This window comes from Theropithecus gelada, chromosome 13, assembly GCF_003255815.1.
Source record: "Theropithecus gelada isolate Dixy chromosome 13, Tgel_1.0, whole genome shotgun sequence".
Classification (NCBI taxonomy): Eukaryota; Metazoa; Chordata; class Mammalia; order Primates; family Cercopithecidae; genus Theropithecus; species Theropithecus gelada.
Window position 1 is genome coordinate 81969849 of NC_037681.1, and position 16817 is coordinate 81986665.

Below are 16817 nucleotides of genomic sequence, written 5' to 3' on the forward strand. Positions count from 1 at the left end.
GAGAATGGCTTATCTTTGCCCAAAAGACTGACTGCAATGCAGTCAGTCATTTAAATAAGAAAGAGTCACAGAAAACAGCTCTCACACTTGTGGGTGTGGGCACCACCCCTGAAAATTGGACTACAATATTACTGATGATTTTAAAAAACAAACACTAAGAAAAACCCTCCACATTTCTAATTAGTGCTGCCTTCAAAAGTTATTCTGATTGTTAATTATTGTAGCTAATAGAATATTTTTATAAATATAAACAATTAATTTAGATGTAAACAGTATAAACAACAAAATCTGAGCACAATCTGACCAAAAATTATACTAGGACTACTAAAAATCATTACATTTGGCTACTTAAAAAAACTGTCAAAAAAAAGCATTACAGAATTCGTATTTCAAGAGATGAAAAAGGGAACATGGAAAAATAGTAACAAACTGTGAGAAACGTAATTACCTTCTCCAGGAAAAGATGTTTGTAGGTTTCCATACCCATAGCATGTTGATCTTTACTTCGAACTTGATTTAAAAACCAATGGAGTGCGTCATCATAACATTCAGAATCCTCTACCAAACAATGCCATAAGATGTCAACTTGCTCTAAACTTAACCCTAGATAAAAATTATAAATTTTATACTTTATTAACTACACATAAAAAAATTATACTTCTTTTAGGCATGTGTACATATAGTAACTCCTCACTTAACATGGATAGGTTCTTGGAAATTGCAATTTTAATTGAAATGATGCATAATGAAACGAATTTTACCATAAGTTAATTGATATGAAGAAGAGTTATGTTCCTACAGCATATTTATGATTTTTTAAAAAAAAAAAATCACAGCAGCCAGGTGTAGTGGCTTACGTCTGTAATCCTAGCACTTCGGGAGGCCAAGGGAGGTGGATTGCCCGAGCTCGGGAGATCGAGACCAGCCTCGCCACACGGTGAAACGCCGCCTCTACAAAAATACAAAAAATTAGCTGGGCATGGTGGCATGCGTCTGTAATCCCCGTTACTCAGGAGGCTGAGACAGGAGAATTGCCTGAACCTGGAAGGTGGAGATTGTGGTGAGCTGAGATCGCGCCACTGCACTCCAGCCTGGCCAACAGAGCAAGACTCCACCTCAAAAAATAACAAAAAAAACAAACAAAAAATCGCTAAACTTCCTTATTTAAAAGTTAACATTCTGAATATTAAACACTGGAATAAGTGTGAGCTATATATACATTTAAGAAAGATTAATACAACCCACTCAGATAGTTAGTTACTCAATTTTTGGCAAATCAGTGGTGGTGGTAAATAAAATCAAGGACTAAATGGTTACAAATTAAACACTATAAGGAACACTTCCTATCACCAGGCAGTTCAAACACAAACAGTAACAAATTTAGTGGGCTCGCTTTTGTACCACATCATTTATGACTATGCATTTGTATGAATATCATAGAGCTTACAAATTTCTATGTTACAATTTGTATTCATTCATTTGCTCATTTTCCAACTCGCTTATTCCAGAGCTCAGGGCTGTCGCTGGCCAAATCGTATCCCAGCATCTTAGGGACTAGCATCTCAAGGACAAAGCACTAACTAACCTTGACCAGGATGCCATTCCATTGCAGACTGCACTCATACACATGATTGAGATCATTTAGACGTGCCAATGAATCTACAGTGCATGTCTTTGGGATGTGGGAGGAAACCAGGGTACCCAGAGAAAATCCACGCCGACATGGGGAGAATGTGCAAATTCTGCACAGGCAGTGGCCCTGGCCGGGAATCAGTTTTTTTCCTCAATAATGTTAAAACATTCTTTGACAACCTCCTGTAGTTTATTTATATAGAAGTGTATAAAATATTTATTATCTCATCCAGGCGCAGTGGCTTACACATGTAATCCCAGTACTTTGGGAAGCCGAGGTGGGAGAATCACTTGTGGCCATGAGTTTGAGACCAGCCTGGGCAATATAGGAAGACCCTGTCTTAACAAAAAATTAAAAAACAAAAATTTGTAGGCCGGGCGTGGGGGCTCACGCCTGTAATCCCAGCCCTTTGGGAAGATGAGGTGGGTGGATCACCTGAGGTCAGCAGTTCAGGACCAGTCTAGCCAACATGGTGAAATCCCGTCTCTACTAAAAATACAAAAATTAGCCAGGTGTAGTAGTGGGTGCCTGTAATCCCAGCTACTTGGGAGGACGAGGCACGAGAATTGCTGGAACCCAGGAGGCGGAGGCTGCAGTGAGGCGAGGCCTCGCCACTGTACTCCAGACTGGGCAAAAAGAGCAAGACTCCACGTCAAAAATAAACAAAAAAGTAGCTGGGCAGGGTGACACGCACCTTTAGTCCTAGCTACTCGGGAGGCTGAGGTGGGAAGACTCCTCGAGCCCAGGAGTTAAAGGCTGCAGTGAACTATGATCATGCCACTGCACTTCAGCCTGGATGACACAGCGAGACTGTCTAAAAAAAACAAACAAACAAAAAACAGCTGGGTGCGGTGGCTCACGCCTGTAATCCTAGCACCTTGGGAGGCTGAGGTGGGCAGATCACAAGGTCAGGAGATCAAGACCACCTGGCCAACATGGTGAAACTTCGTCTTTATTAAAAATACAAAAATTAGCTAGGTGTGGTGGCACACACCCCTGTAGTCCCAGCTGCTCGGGAGGCTGAAGCAAGAGAACTGCTTGAACCCAGGAGGCGGAAGTTGCAGTGAGCTGAGATTGTGCCACTGCTCTCCAGCCTGGTGACAGAGAGAGACTCCATCTCAAAAAATAAATAAATAAATCTCAATAACTATTTCTTATGTCATCCCATTTGTAAAATTTAAAACCATATTCATACAACATTTTGGTCCTAAATGAACGTACCAGAAACACCAATATAGCCAGAAACACAAAGGAGGTATCGTAGAGCCTTTTACAAGTATTTAATACGAATTTTCACATAATTTATATTTTTAAAATGTACTTTAAGATAACCCATATGTAAATCACCTAAAAATACACAATTTATGAAGTATTCTCAAAGAATTCATTTAGGAAGAAAATTTTTCTCCCTAAAATAGGAGCACATCTGTATAATAGTAATAATGACTGGGGGAGGTAATCCTAAAAATTCAGGAGTCAGTGGTAAGGTTTGAATATTATAAATAGAGCATATACCATGTTCAAAGGTCACTCTCTATATAGGAGATAAATATTATTTTTGTAAAATATGAAAAAAGGAGGCCGGGCGCAGTGGCTCATGCCTGTAATCCCAGCACTTTGGGAGGCTAAGTTGGGCGGATCACCTGAGGTCGGGAGTTCGAGACCAGACTGACCAACATGGAGAAATCCCGTCTCTACTAAAAATACAAAAAATTAGCCAGGCATGGTGGCACATTCCTGTAATACCAGTTACTCAGGAGGCTGAGGCAGGAGAACCACTTCAACACAGGAGGTGGAGGTTGTGGTGAGTCAAGATCGCTCCAGCCTGGGCGACAAGAGCGAGACTTCATCTCAAAACAAAACAAAACAAAGAAAAAAGGACCCTTATGATGAACAAAGCAAAAGGAAAGTGCGTAAAACAGACAACAGCAACCTATCAGAGGACATAATCAGCTAGGGAGTCAGACTAATGAGAAAAAATTTGTATTGTACTTTGACCCAAGTATTAAAGGATTCCCGAATGTGGCAGAAGACAGATGAATTATTCAGAACAAAAGGGAAGGCATTATAGGCAATCACAAGTATGAATATGAAAAAAATTAGACAGTCCAAAAGGTTAGAACAAAAGCATTCCAGGGATTTCTGAAGTACATTTTAAGAGGTTCCAAACCCTGGGGTGGTGCCCTAGAACCAGAAGGGACATGATGGTATGGTACCATTAAAAGAAATTTCTTTTTCTTGGGAAAAGTAGGTGAAATGACAAAATAAAGAAAAATCCCCCAGACATATTCACTCTAGTAGCAGTATCAGTCTAAAGAGTTTTATCAGAAAAAAAGTTATCCTATCTGTTTCTCACTGAAACAGTTAATGTGTACATTATTTGTTCTGAGAACTTGTGCCCAGAGGAGCAAATATAAATAAACCCCAAACAACTCTAGTATATATCAGAACTTAAACACATTAAGTAATTAAGGAGAACAAGATAAAGAGTATCCAGGTTAATTATAGTCAACTAAATAATAAAACAGAAGTATATCCATAATTGGCTGAATCACCAGTCCACATTCAACATGCAACTTATACACTTTCATTATTTTTTTTTAAGACTATAGTTATTGTCATATTGAAAATCAGAATTAAAATATTGGATGTAATTACATGTAACTTTGGAGTAACTTCGTTATGGATAACAGGAACTGTGCCAGTAAGAGAAGTACAACCAGCCATGCACAGTGGGCTGAGGCCTGTAACCCTAGCACTTTGGGAAGTTAAGGCAGCCGGAGTATCGCTTGAGCCCAGGAGTTTCAGACCAGGCTGGGCAACATAATGAGACTCTGTACAAACAATTTAAAAATTAGCCAGGTATGGTGATATGCACTTGTGGTCCCAGCTACTCTGGAGATTGACATGGGAAGATCACTTTGAGGGCAGGTGAAGTGGGCAGGAGAAGAGCCATGATGTGGGAGAAGTGAAGTTTTAGATTTGATACTATCTGGACAGTAGCTAGTGTCTGTTGGAAATTCACAGAGAATCTATACTGTGTATAATAAATATGAAACTTAAATATTCATAGTATCTATGTTGACTATATGTGTTTTAGTTTGACTTCTCCCTATAGATTGGTTTTGCCGTATTTTAGTTTACTTATTTCTTGAATTTTATCAGTCATAATGGGTCAATAAATAACCTAGTAACACAAAAGAGAAATTTCCTACCAAAACCAGGTAGCTTATTTTTGAAATCCGCTATCAGTGTTGGTGGCATTCGTTATAAATAGTTTGAACAAAAAAAAGAAATAAGAGACTTATAATAAGATAAATACAGTATATCTCAAGCATAGGTATAGCCTAGTAATCACAGTTAAAGAGACAATATCCTTCTAAAAAAATAAGGCTTGATATTGACACACAGAAAAAGACGGATGTAGAGTAAAAGATGACAGTCAGTATATGAAGGAAAAAGGAGCTTTGGCTAACAGAAATCAAGCTCGTTTGCAACCACATGGATTTGGATATGGTGAACAGACCAAGCTCTACTTTAAAAAAATTAACTGTTGGGGGAGGGGGGAGGGATAGCATTAGGAGATATACATAATGTAAATGACGAGTTAATGGGTGCAGCACACCAACATGGCACACGTATACATACGTAACAAACCTGCACGTTGTGCACATGTACCCTACAACTTGAATTAAAAAAAAAAATTAACTGTTAATGAAACTCAGTTTAAAGTGAAACTAAATAAAACTGGGGCCTCCAAGTGTCTCCATCACCCATCAAGCCAAGTAATTTTCAAAAGATTAGCCCCGATAATAATGCATAATTAATACCTATCTCCAACCAAAGGGAAAGCAAGATTCTATAAGCAAAAATAATAAAAGATGCAGTCAGCCCGGTGCAGTGACTCATGCTGGTAATCCCAGCACTTTGGGAGGCCAAGGCAGGAGGACTGTTTGGGCCCATGAGTTTGAGACCAGCCTGGGCAACACAGTGAAACCCTACCTCTATGCAAATTAAAAAAAAAATAGCTGGCTATGGTGGTGCATAGTCCCAGTTACTCAGGAGGCTAAGGTGGGATGACTGCTTGAGCCGGGGAGGTCAACAGCTGCAATGAGCTGTAATCGCACCACTGTACTCCAGCCTGGGAGACAGTATGAGACCCTGTCTCAAAAAAGAAAAAAAAAGTCTTACAGAACTAAAAAAATTTTTTATATTTATTTAAAATGCAAACAATCTCAATTATTTGAATAAATTATCTGAATGTTGGTATAATTTATAAATGTATTAAGAATAATCTGCAGCAGCCATAAAAACAAATGAAATCGTGTCCTTTGCAGCAACATAAATGGAACTGGAGGCTATTATTCTAAGTGAACTAACTCAGCAACAGAAAACCAAGTACCGTACATTCTTGCTTGTAAGCAGGAGCTAAACAATGGGTACACATGGACATATAAATGAAACTACTAGACACCAGGGTCTCCAAACGGGGATATGGCAGGAGCAGGACAAGGGTTGAAAAATAATCTATCGGGTACAGTGTTCACTATTTGAGTAATGGGTACACAAGAAGCCCAATCCCCACCAGTATGCAATATACCCCTGTAACAAACATACATGTACCCACTTACTCTAAAATTAAATTAAATTTAAAAAAAAAATCACTGCAGAAATCCAAAGAGCGAGTAAATTCAGTTCTTCCAATAGTCAAAACAGATTTGAAAAAAGTACTGATTTAAAAACTTACTGAAATGATCAGGTGATCCCAGAGTTGAAAATACACAAGTCAAGAATTGAAGTCGAACTTGAACTTCAGCACTATGGCTGTACCTATAATTTAAAAGTCATTAAAATAATTAAACACCCTATTTCTTAATTACTTCTAAAACTTTAGTGGTCCTATGCATAACTTATACCAAAAATTGTTTTAATAATCTGTAATTAATTATTTTAACTATGTATCTTTGGTTACATAAAAAAGTTCATAAAGACAAAACAAAACACAAATTTAAACTAATAAATTATACAAATCTTGAAACTATAACAGTTTATTTTCAAATTATGTAAGAAAGCACACAAAAATTCAACTAGTGAAGCAGAGGAAGTATGTCATTTTAAAAGTATGCAATACACACATAAATTAGAATAGGCAACAAGTAAAAAACACCATCTCTATCTAAAAAGTACATGCTTCATATCATGGTCCCTATAGTGATAATATATTCTGTACCCAAGAAACACTAATAAAATAATATTTCCATAAATCTAGTTCATGAAAAATAGAGCTGACACAAACTTGGCATTTTTGAATGTTATTTCAAATCTAAATAATTATAATTCACATGCATAAAATTTGATGCTTAATAAAAAAAAGTTGCTTTTGAAACTTTTAAAGAAGCGACTTTTAGTGAGGTAGGGTAGGAGATGAGTCTGACTAGATAAATGAGAGACTGGTCAGCCCTAATGTCAGAAAGAAGAGATGGAAAAGGAAGTCAAGGAAGAGTGTTGGAGAGTTGGGGGTGAGGGGACCATGTTTGGGGTGGAGGTAATCATCAGGTTTGCTTTTTTAAAACTTTGTGTGTGTGTGTGTGTGCGCGTGTTGGCGGAGTCGGGGGCAGAGTCTCACTCTGTTGTCTAAGCTGGAGTGCAGTGGCAGAATCACCACTCACTGCAACCTCTGCCTTCCAGGTTCAAGTGATTCTCGTGCCTTAGCCTCCGGAGTAGCTGGGATTACAGGTGTGCGCCACCACACCCAGCTAATTTTTGTTATTTTCATTATAGTAGAGACGGGGTTTCACCATGTTGGCCAGGCTGTCTCAAACTCCTGACCTCAAGTGATCTGCCTGCCTTGGCTTCCCAAAGTGCTGGGATTACAACAGGTGTCAGCATGCCTGGCCCAGTTTTGCATTTTAAAAGGATTCCTCTCCTTTAGCAACCCCAGTGAACTGCATATTTAACTGTGTCTATAATATCACATTCTAGTCCAAGTACTTGAGCACTCAATGAAACTAAGTCAATAACAAGCTATTATCTCTGTTTTACAGATCAAAAGGCAGATTGTGGATCGACTGCCCAAACTGCTTTGCCAACATGCAACAGTGGCTGGTCTATGCTCTGATCTATAACCTAGCATGGAGAGGGTCAAAGGGCTTTTTTTTTTTTTTTTTTTGGAAATGGAGTCTCACACTCGCCCAGGTTGGAGTGCAGTGGCGTGATCTCGGCTCGCTGCAACCTCCGCCTCCTGGGTTCAAGCAATTCTCCTGCCTCAGCCTTCAGAGGAGCTGGAATTACAGGTGCCTGGCTAATTTTTTTGTATCTTTAGTAGAAATATGGTGTCACCATGTTGGCCAGGCTGGTCTCGAACTCCTGACCTCAGGTGACCTGCCCACCTTGGCCTCCCAAAGTGCTGGGATTACAGGCATGAGCCACTGTGCACAGCCTGGGATCTTAATTCGATGTTCTGTAATCCCCAAGTAAGAACAAAATTTTAACAGCATCCCAAAATTAGCTTCCCAAAATTGCACTAAATTCATTATCGAAGTTTTAAAGCTTAAGTTTTCTGAAGATTGAGTTCACTGGACATGCCTTTGCTGCTCTTTAGGGTCTCTTATTAACGTTGGCAAAGAAAAGATTAACTTTTTCATTAATGCTGCACTGACCTTTGTGAAGGTGAAAATACATATGATGAGATGTAGGGGAGAGGAAATCTGATAAGCACCTCTCAGACTACAAGGCAACCCAGATAACATTCAAGAACAGCTAGCTCTTAAGGGCTTCAAGGCTTTTTAAGTTAAAGAACAAGAGATTTTGTAGCAGAGGCCTTGAGTACAAATTCAAAAATGAGTTGTATGACCCATCAGTTCTGCAGTTTTACGTTACTATATTCCTCCTGCCTTGTCTAGGGGACATCAATCAAACGTAAAGGGAGAATAAAGCCTCATCCTTTACTAAGTGCCTTTACATGTGAAATAATTCTCCCCCTATACTTGCATCTCGGAATAAGGGACTCATAACCCTGAAGGCATGGGTCTAGTCCCTTTGTACTCCCATAGTATAGCCCCTGACGCTGCACTTCAAAGACCCTGCTCCCTCAGGTTCCTATGGGCTGTTGAAACCACCAGTGAGAAAAATTTCTTGGGATATCAGACAAAGATGGTACCAATATTGACAAATTCTCACGGGCTTGTCCACGGCTTCTGACATCACAAGAAATACAGGACAAAAATAGTCTCCCCAAAGATATGAAACTTTAGTAACAGATTACTGCCTTAAAAGAAAATCTCTTTGTAGCCTCTGCAGACAAGATTTTCTCTAGAGGCCCCTGGATTCAAGAAACACATTAATGTGTCCTTTTACGAATATACTACTGGCGCGGTGGCTCATGCCTGTAATCCTAGCACTTTGCGAGGCAGAGGCGGATGGATCGCCTGAGGTCAAGAGTTCGAGACCAGCATGGCCAACATGGTGAAACCTTTTCTACTAAAAACACAAAAATTAGCCAGGTGCAGTGACAGGCACCTGTAATCCCAGCTACTCGGGAGGCTGAGGCAGGAGAATCACTTGAAAGGAGGTGGAGGTTGCAGTGAGCTGAGATCGATCACACCATTGCGCTCCAGTCTGGACAAAAGAGCAAAAACTCCATCAAAAAATAAAATAAAATAAAAATAAAATAAAAATATAAAAGCAAAAAACAAAAATTACAAAATAAAAAAATAAAATTATCTTTCATGCTACAAGAATCTTTTTTCCCCCTGAAAAGTGAAACATTTCAGAACTTTCCGATTTTAATCTGCACTGAAAAAAAAATACTGAAATAAGTATGCTTGAACAAAAAGTAGCAAATGTACAACTGTTTTACACCCCGAAGGAATAGGGAAATTATACCAAAATAGTCCAGACAACATCTCTCTGTTCTAAGAGTTTTAGTCTCCTAGGACGGCAGCCAACAAGGCAGACTGAAAGGTTGGAAAGATTATTCTAGTATACTCTAAAAAAAAAAAAAACATAAAACACATATCCAAGGAGCCCTACTCATTTTTCAATGCAGAAGCAATGTTTTGCTCACCTCTGATTCCACTAACAAAATGAGTAACTCCACTGTTTTCAAAGCAGTGAACAACTAAGTCTCAGACATATGTTCCTTTTTGATACTTAATGTTGAATTTTCTCTTTATGAGGATGATTCATTTTATGACTTCCATTCCCCTTTCACTATGCCTCTCAAGTCCTGCTCTTGGTGGGAGCTCTTTTATAACCTAGTGTTTATTTCTTTGCTGACAAGTAATTAACTCCCCATCTCCTAATAAAAACGTGGGTTATGTGTGGTTTTTATTTCTGCTCTTTGTTGATCCTGTGATTTCTGTTTGTTTTGTTTTTGAGACGGAGTTTCGCTCTTGTTGCCCAGGCTGGAGTACAGTGGTGCAATCTTGGCTCACTGCAACCTCTACCTCCTGGGTTCAAGTGGTTCTCCTGCCTCAGCCTTCTGAGTAGCTGGGATTACAGGTATGCGCCACCACACCTGGCTAATTTTTTTTGTATTTTTAGTAGAGACGAGGTTTTTCCATGTTGGTCAGGCTGGTCCTGAACTCCCAACCTCAGGTGATCCGCCCGCCTCGGCCTCCCAAGGTGTTGGGATTACAGCCATGAGCCACCATGCCTGGCAATCCTATGATTTTTACAGAGCATAAACAGAATGTTCGGATTCAAGAGGCCAACATTATCCTCAAACTCTGCTTCAACAGGAATAAAGGAGGATACTGACTTGGAAGAACAGTTAGAACTTTAATTTTAAAATAATACATTCTGTTTAAAGCTAACTTTGCAAGCAAAGCTATGGGATACAGTAAATAGAAATACTCCAGAAATAATTTGATAAGCTTGTAGAATAAGCTATCTTAAAAAAAAAAAAAATTCAACAATAAAACTGGAAAGGTTGAGTTTAGATCATAGACAGCCCAGAATATTAAGCTGAAGAGACTGGTATTTTATTTTTTATGCCATGAAGAATCTCTGGATGGGGTCAAGAGACAGAATTTTTGTATCTTTCTTATGCTACATTCTTTGTTTTAACCAGGTAACTACAATTTGTAGATACTCTATGTGCCAAGTGCAATTCACTATATCATTTCATTAAATTCTTACAAACACTTATAAAGTAAATAATTGGAATTAGAGGGGTAAATAATTGAAATAAGGTTAAAATAATAAATTAATAACCTGGATCTACGTCTGTATGATTCTCAAGCCCATGGGCTTCCCACCAGTACCATACTGCTTTCCTAATTTGACAGAAGGACTGAACCAGCATATCGGAAGACTGAGGCAAGGAGACTACCTAGAGGTAGTTATAAGGACAAAAGTAGTGCTTGGGGAAATGTCAATTTGTGAAAAGACATGCGGTATATTTTAACAAAAAGGTAGAGAATAATGGCAGCATAATGTCACATTTACAAATACAAATTCTGTAACAGAAACAGACTGTGGCGGTAAAAAAGCTCACTCTATTTTTATGTGTGACGTTGGAGAAGTTGTCATATCATAGCTTCAGTATACTCATTTGTAAAGTAAGACTGTCTCAAACGGGTTGTTGCATATCTTAAAGTAGTTGGTATCTGACACATTGGTATATATCAATAAGCACTGGCTTTTTGGTTATCATCATCATCATCATCATTACTCATGTTTGGAAATAAGCGTACAAAAATGCCTCAAGTCTCAAGTTTTAGGCAAGTGGGAAGATAGCTGCACCCTAAAGGACACAGTAAAAATAACATCCAGAGAACTGATTTGTGCAGGGAAATAAATTTATTTTTAGAAGTATGTATGCCTTAAATATCTATGACTTTTCCCAACACTTCCACAGTCTGCTTAGTTTCCACCTTTGTGGAAGTTTTCTATGTGATTTTTTTCAATCACAGCGTGATTCCTCCTCTTCTCCACTAACACGCCAGTAGTGGCACTGAACTGGTTTCCTCAACATGGACATCAGTCCACAACAATCAGTTCACCCGCAGAAATCTTCTGAATCTCCTATGCCATCTCCCCTCAAATACAGCTATACCACCACCAATCCATTTCTACCAATTCTTGTCCTAAATCACTTGAATATATCCAGAGAATATTTTGATACATAAGAAAACATTAATGATATGCCACCAGTTTTAAAACCTTCCACGTCCTAAACTTTCTACTAGTATGCAATTATAATAAAATGTTTTAACTTAACTATATGTTAAATATAGTATTTTTTAAGTAAATATTTACAAATTTTAGAATCAATGCTCTAATATGTTAAGACAAGCATATCCATGGTTTCTGAAAAATATATTTACTTTTGATTCCTAAAAACAGTATGTCTGAACAAATCTCAATAGTGAAGGTTAACCAACCCCCAAAAGTGAGTCAGTTACATTTACCTAAGAATTTAAGAGTAACACCTAAGAATCTTTCAGCTTAAAAAGTTCTAGCAGCCTTTTCATAATTTTATACAAATGAAGTTTTCTGTTACAATTATTTACTAAATGGAAAAAAGTTAAAACACTGGGAAATTATCTTTCAAAGGAAAGACAATCCACACAAATGTATTTAACTCAGTTGAGAGGTACTTACAGTGCATGTTTTTGTCTTCCTTCTCTCACAGTTTGAATGTAGTATACCAAATTATCAAAGAAAAGCTTCATCATGTTTAGTTCTTTTTCTGCCCACCTGGCCCAAATAAAAGAAAAAATAATTTTAAAGTGGGCAGGGTAAGAGAATAAATCTATGCTATGACAGTAAATATGCAAATCTTAAAAAATCTTCAAATGTAAAATTTTACAGTTACCAAAAATATACACGTTTTATATTTGAATGGTGAAAAGATATAAAGCAATGTTCCTTCATTTTTATGAATTTAAAGTACCTTTATAAGTTTTTAATCTCAAAATAATGCCTGTGAAAGTGCTATTATCAATGACTAATTTGAGTTAATATTAAAAGTAATATGATACCATTTCATATAAGGATATACTATGTGCTTTGGTCATTGCTTAGCAGAATATCTGGCATATGGAAGGCATACAATAAACTTACTGCATATATCTTTTGTCATTAATTTGCTTATTTTTGAACAAATTAAAAAAAAAAAAAAAAATCAAAGAAATACCCAGCACTGAGTTCCAAAATAATGTAGAAATACTACAATGAAAACACAAATAGTGGCATATACATTCAGAGATCCCAGGGTCCATAACTTCCATAACTAACATAATGTATTTCATATAACACCTATTAGCAATTTATCTGCTAAAATGTACAGATGTAGAAGTCCTAAAATTCTGTAAGTTCCAATATAATTTACATCATGTTTCTGTTATAGCCATATTTTAAACAGAAGTTACTTTCACCTTGCTAATCACTAAAGGTCAAGTGGTAGAAAGAAGAAAGACTTTGGGTTTGAAACCAGCTCCAATATACTTGCTATAACACGGCTTCAGGGAAGTAAGCTGACCTCTGGAAGTCTGTTTGCTTGAAGGTTTATTAAAAGAGTCAAGGATAAGTTTCCAATTTTAAACTATGGGCCATTAGAGTGAGTTTAAGAGAGAATATGTACTAAATATTGAGTGCTGCTACACATACTAGATTCACAATAAATGATAGTTTTTGTCGTTACTGATGTCAAATAACCATAGGAGCTTAGAGTTCTTTTAAGTGATGTACTTTATGAAATTTAGGATACCAATCTCTTGTGGTAATGGAAACCCTGTGAATTTTCCTTAATTAAGTTTATTTACATTTAATTTAAGGAACAAGCTAAAAGGGTTTCAACTCAGTAATACTTAGGTTCAAGTACTTGATTAAGTAACTGAATATTCAGAGACTGCCCCTTCTATACAAGAAAGTTGCTCCTTAATATGAAGCACCTCCACTGATTAAAATGACACCTGCTCACCTGTGTTAGCACCAAATAAATACCTTTACTGCATTAGAATTTTGAAATTCAGCCACTTAAAAACTACAGAAAGAGGCAATGAAAAAGGGCTCACACTATTCTTGTTCTTCAGTGATGTTAAATGCTTTCCCCTACCCTTCCTTTTGGAAACTTAAGGACCGTCCTTGCAAAAATAGAACTTTCACTGGATTCTTACTGTAGTATTAACCAAAGAGACTAATATACTTCTAAATAATAAAGGTTCAGATTAAACATATTCCCTTTAAAAGAACAATAAGCAGCAAGGTATATGACTCAGAAAAACTAACTTCACCCAATCTGGAATTACACTGCAGACTTCCAAGAACTATAAAAGCGATACACCATTGTGAAAGCAAACAAGTGTTCTTACCACCTAAGCTTAGAATTGAGAATTGGACCTCACAAATGAATCCTTCAACAAGTCGCATATTCCCTAAAATTCAAATGTCTCTGCAATCTCTCCAAAAGCTTATTTAGAATAAAGTACACAACACATCTTCCTAGTGTATTGTGCGTGGTAGACAACTTTCTCTAGACTTATTACCAAAACATGGGGTCAATTTCACATAAAAGTTCTGCCTTTGGAAGAATTATTTTAATATTCATTAATCATAAGTTCTCCATAAATGTAAAGCAGTACAAGTTGAATATCCCTTATCCAAAATGCCAGGGACCAGAAGTGTTTCAGATTTTTTCAGATTCTGGAATATTTGCAGAATGCATAGCAGTTGAACACAGCTAATCCAAAAATCCAAATTCCAAAATGCTCCAATGAACATTTTCTTTGAGCGTCATACTGGTGCTCTAAAAATGTTGGATTATGGAGCATTTCAGATTTTAGATTTTTCAGATTAGGCATACTCAACCTGTAATAGGGTAGTGTCAAGATTGCCCCAAACACGACTGTAGGTCTACAGCCAATTCCTAGAAACGGGAAAAATTAAAGGCACGCTAGAGTTTACTTTAGTGTGGCTCTTCTTCAAAAGTACTCTGCTGTAGCTGCATACACTAAACATCTCTCTAAAATTAGAGTATTAATTGCTAAAGTACTGTTCTCAAACTACAAAGAAAATAAAACACAGATTTTCCTACTCATCAACATATAATCTCCACAGGGCTAAGTGGCAGAGAAATCTAAGAAAACAAATCACATGAAACTCAAATTTTCCTGGTACAGAGTAAAAGCTTGTAGGCTGTCCAGGCGTGGTGGCTCACACTTGTAATCCCAGCATTTTGGGAGGCCAAGGCGGGTGGATCATGAGGTCAGGAGATCAAGACCATCCTGGCTAACACAGTGAAACCCTATCTCTACTAAAAATACAAAAAATTAGCTGGGCACGGTGGCAGGCGCCTGTAGTCCCAGCTACTCAGGAGGCTAAGGCAGGAGAATGGCGCGAACCCAAGAGGCAGAGCTTGCAGTGAGCCGAGACAGCGCCACTGCAGTCAGGCCTGGGCGAAAGAGTGAGACTTCGTCTCAAAAAAAGAAAAAAAAAAAAAAAAGCTTGTAGGTTAGTCAAAACCTTTAGATAACTATAATTTGAAAAACATCTTTAAAATAAATACTTTATTTTATTTACTTACATTGTTATCCAGTGTGTATCGTAACTGCTCCCAAACTGCTGAAAAGTGCCAAATAGTTTTGGAAGAAGACGAAGTGAAATTACTACTGATCTGAAACAGAAGAAACATTCACAGAATAAAGTAATTTTAGTAATTATTTTTATAGAAATTCGGCTATTTAAAATTTTAAATGTTAAAAGTTTTAATGAATTTTATATCGAGATATATTATTTACACAAACATTAAATTTTTTTCTCAAAAGTATAAATTCATTTTACACTTTATATATATTAGGGCAAGAAGTCCAAGTTTAAAAATTCCAATCCAAGACCTTTAAGGTAAAACATACTATAAATATCTGGGTATAAAAGCAAGTGAAGAGCATTTAAAGATCTTTCTTAAACTATTTCTTCACAAGTCATCACTACCACTTTCTTCTAAATTCTCAACATGATTTGCATTCAAATTGAGAATCACGGCCTTATGAACCATGTCACTAATGGAAGCATGCCACATACCTCAAAAGTATAAGGAGCAGAAAGGGGAAAGGAAGTTACTTTAAAACTTCAAGTAGATTTGAGTCTGCCTGTCCTCTGAAAGGAACAGGTATAGGACAGATACTGACATAGAAATTCTGGAAGTAGGAAAGGAGGTTGGTTGCATGAGCCTTAAGAGAGGCAAAACAAATTCTAATGAAGAACTAAACTTATTTTAATCTTAGAAGCCAATATTGCTTCATGAAAAAATTTTTCATGAATTTAGGCAGTAAATAAAATTTCTTCAATAAACATGTTTTCATTTATAAAATGCAATGTGGAAGCAAGTATATGATGTTTGACGTTAGAGAAACAGGATGCCAGGCATTAAGTGGTTATTGAGCTCAGTGAATACTGGTGTGGTTCATGACAGAAAAACCAGAAATAGGAATGTAGAAATAAGACTCATTTTCCTTCTACTCCTACCCTAAAGGAATGCTGTTCTCCAGAATTATTGAGGAATAATTACATTGTACATGACTAAAAAATTTTAAAGAGTTTTTCCTAAGATTATCTAAAAAATTCCAACTTTTCTCCCATTTAAAAGAATTAAATTCCAAAGAACAAAGACACACATTTTAAGTGCTATAATGACCAAGGACAGATTCAAAGTCATCCTAAAGCACTAAACATTATTAAAACTGAGAAATTTGTTTTTAAATGATAGAAAGTACAGCTTTTAGACTAAAAATTAATGAAACACAGAATGGGAAAGATAATTTATTGGCTTGGAGATAATAATTTATGTTTCAATGAAAAAGGAAACTTTACAAAATCAAATATACAACTCATTCCAATGACGATTAAATTGCAGAATTTCTCGTATAATGACTATGAGATGTTATACTACCAAATTCTTTGCCCAAGTAGTTCTGACTGCTGATATGCTTACAAAACTAACAAAAGCATCAAAGGGAAGTGTTATAGTCAAACTTATATTTCACAGATTCTTTCAAGAGTGAAAACTGCAAATACCAAAACACATAATTTTAGGCAACAATGTGGTTAGGATAAAAAGGTTCAATGGCCAACCACAAAAGCTCAATGGCCAATGCATAATGGTTCATGCCTGTAATCCCAACACTTTGGGAAGTCGAGGTGAACAGATTGAGCCCAGGAGTTTGAGACCAGCCAGGAC

At 37.0% G+C, this 16817-nt stretch overlaps 1 protein-coding gene across 1 annotated transcript in view; it reads right to left on the reverse strand.

Annotated features, from left to right (window-relative positions):
* USP34 (ubiquitin specific peptidase 34) overlaps positions 1-16817 on the reverse strand; it is a 288446-nt gene that overhangs the window by 134931 nt on the left and 136698 nt on the right. Inside the window, exons 19-22 of the mRNA XM_025405742.1 lie at positions 15165-15254; positions 12242-12337; positions 6381-6463; positions 449-603 (exon numbers count right to left, since the gene is read on the reverse strand). Coding sequence (XP_025261527.1) covers positions 449-603; positions 6381-6463; positions 12242-12337; positions 15165-15254 — 424 coding nt within the window. The remainder of the gene's footprint in view (positions 1-448; positions 604-6380; positions 6464-12241; positions 12338-15164; positions 15255-16817) is intronic.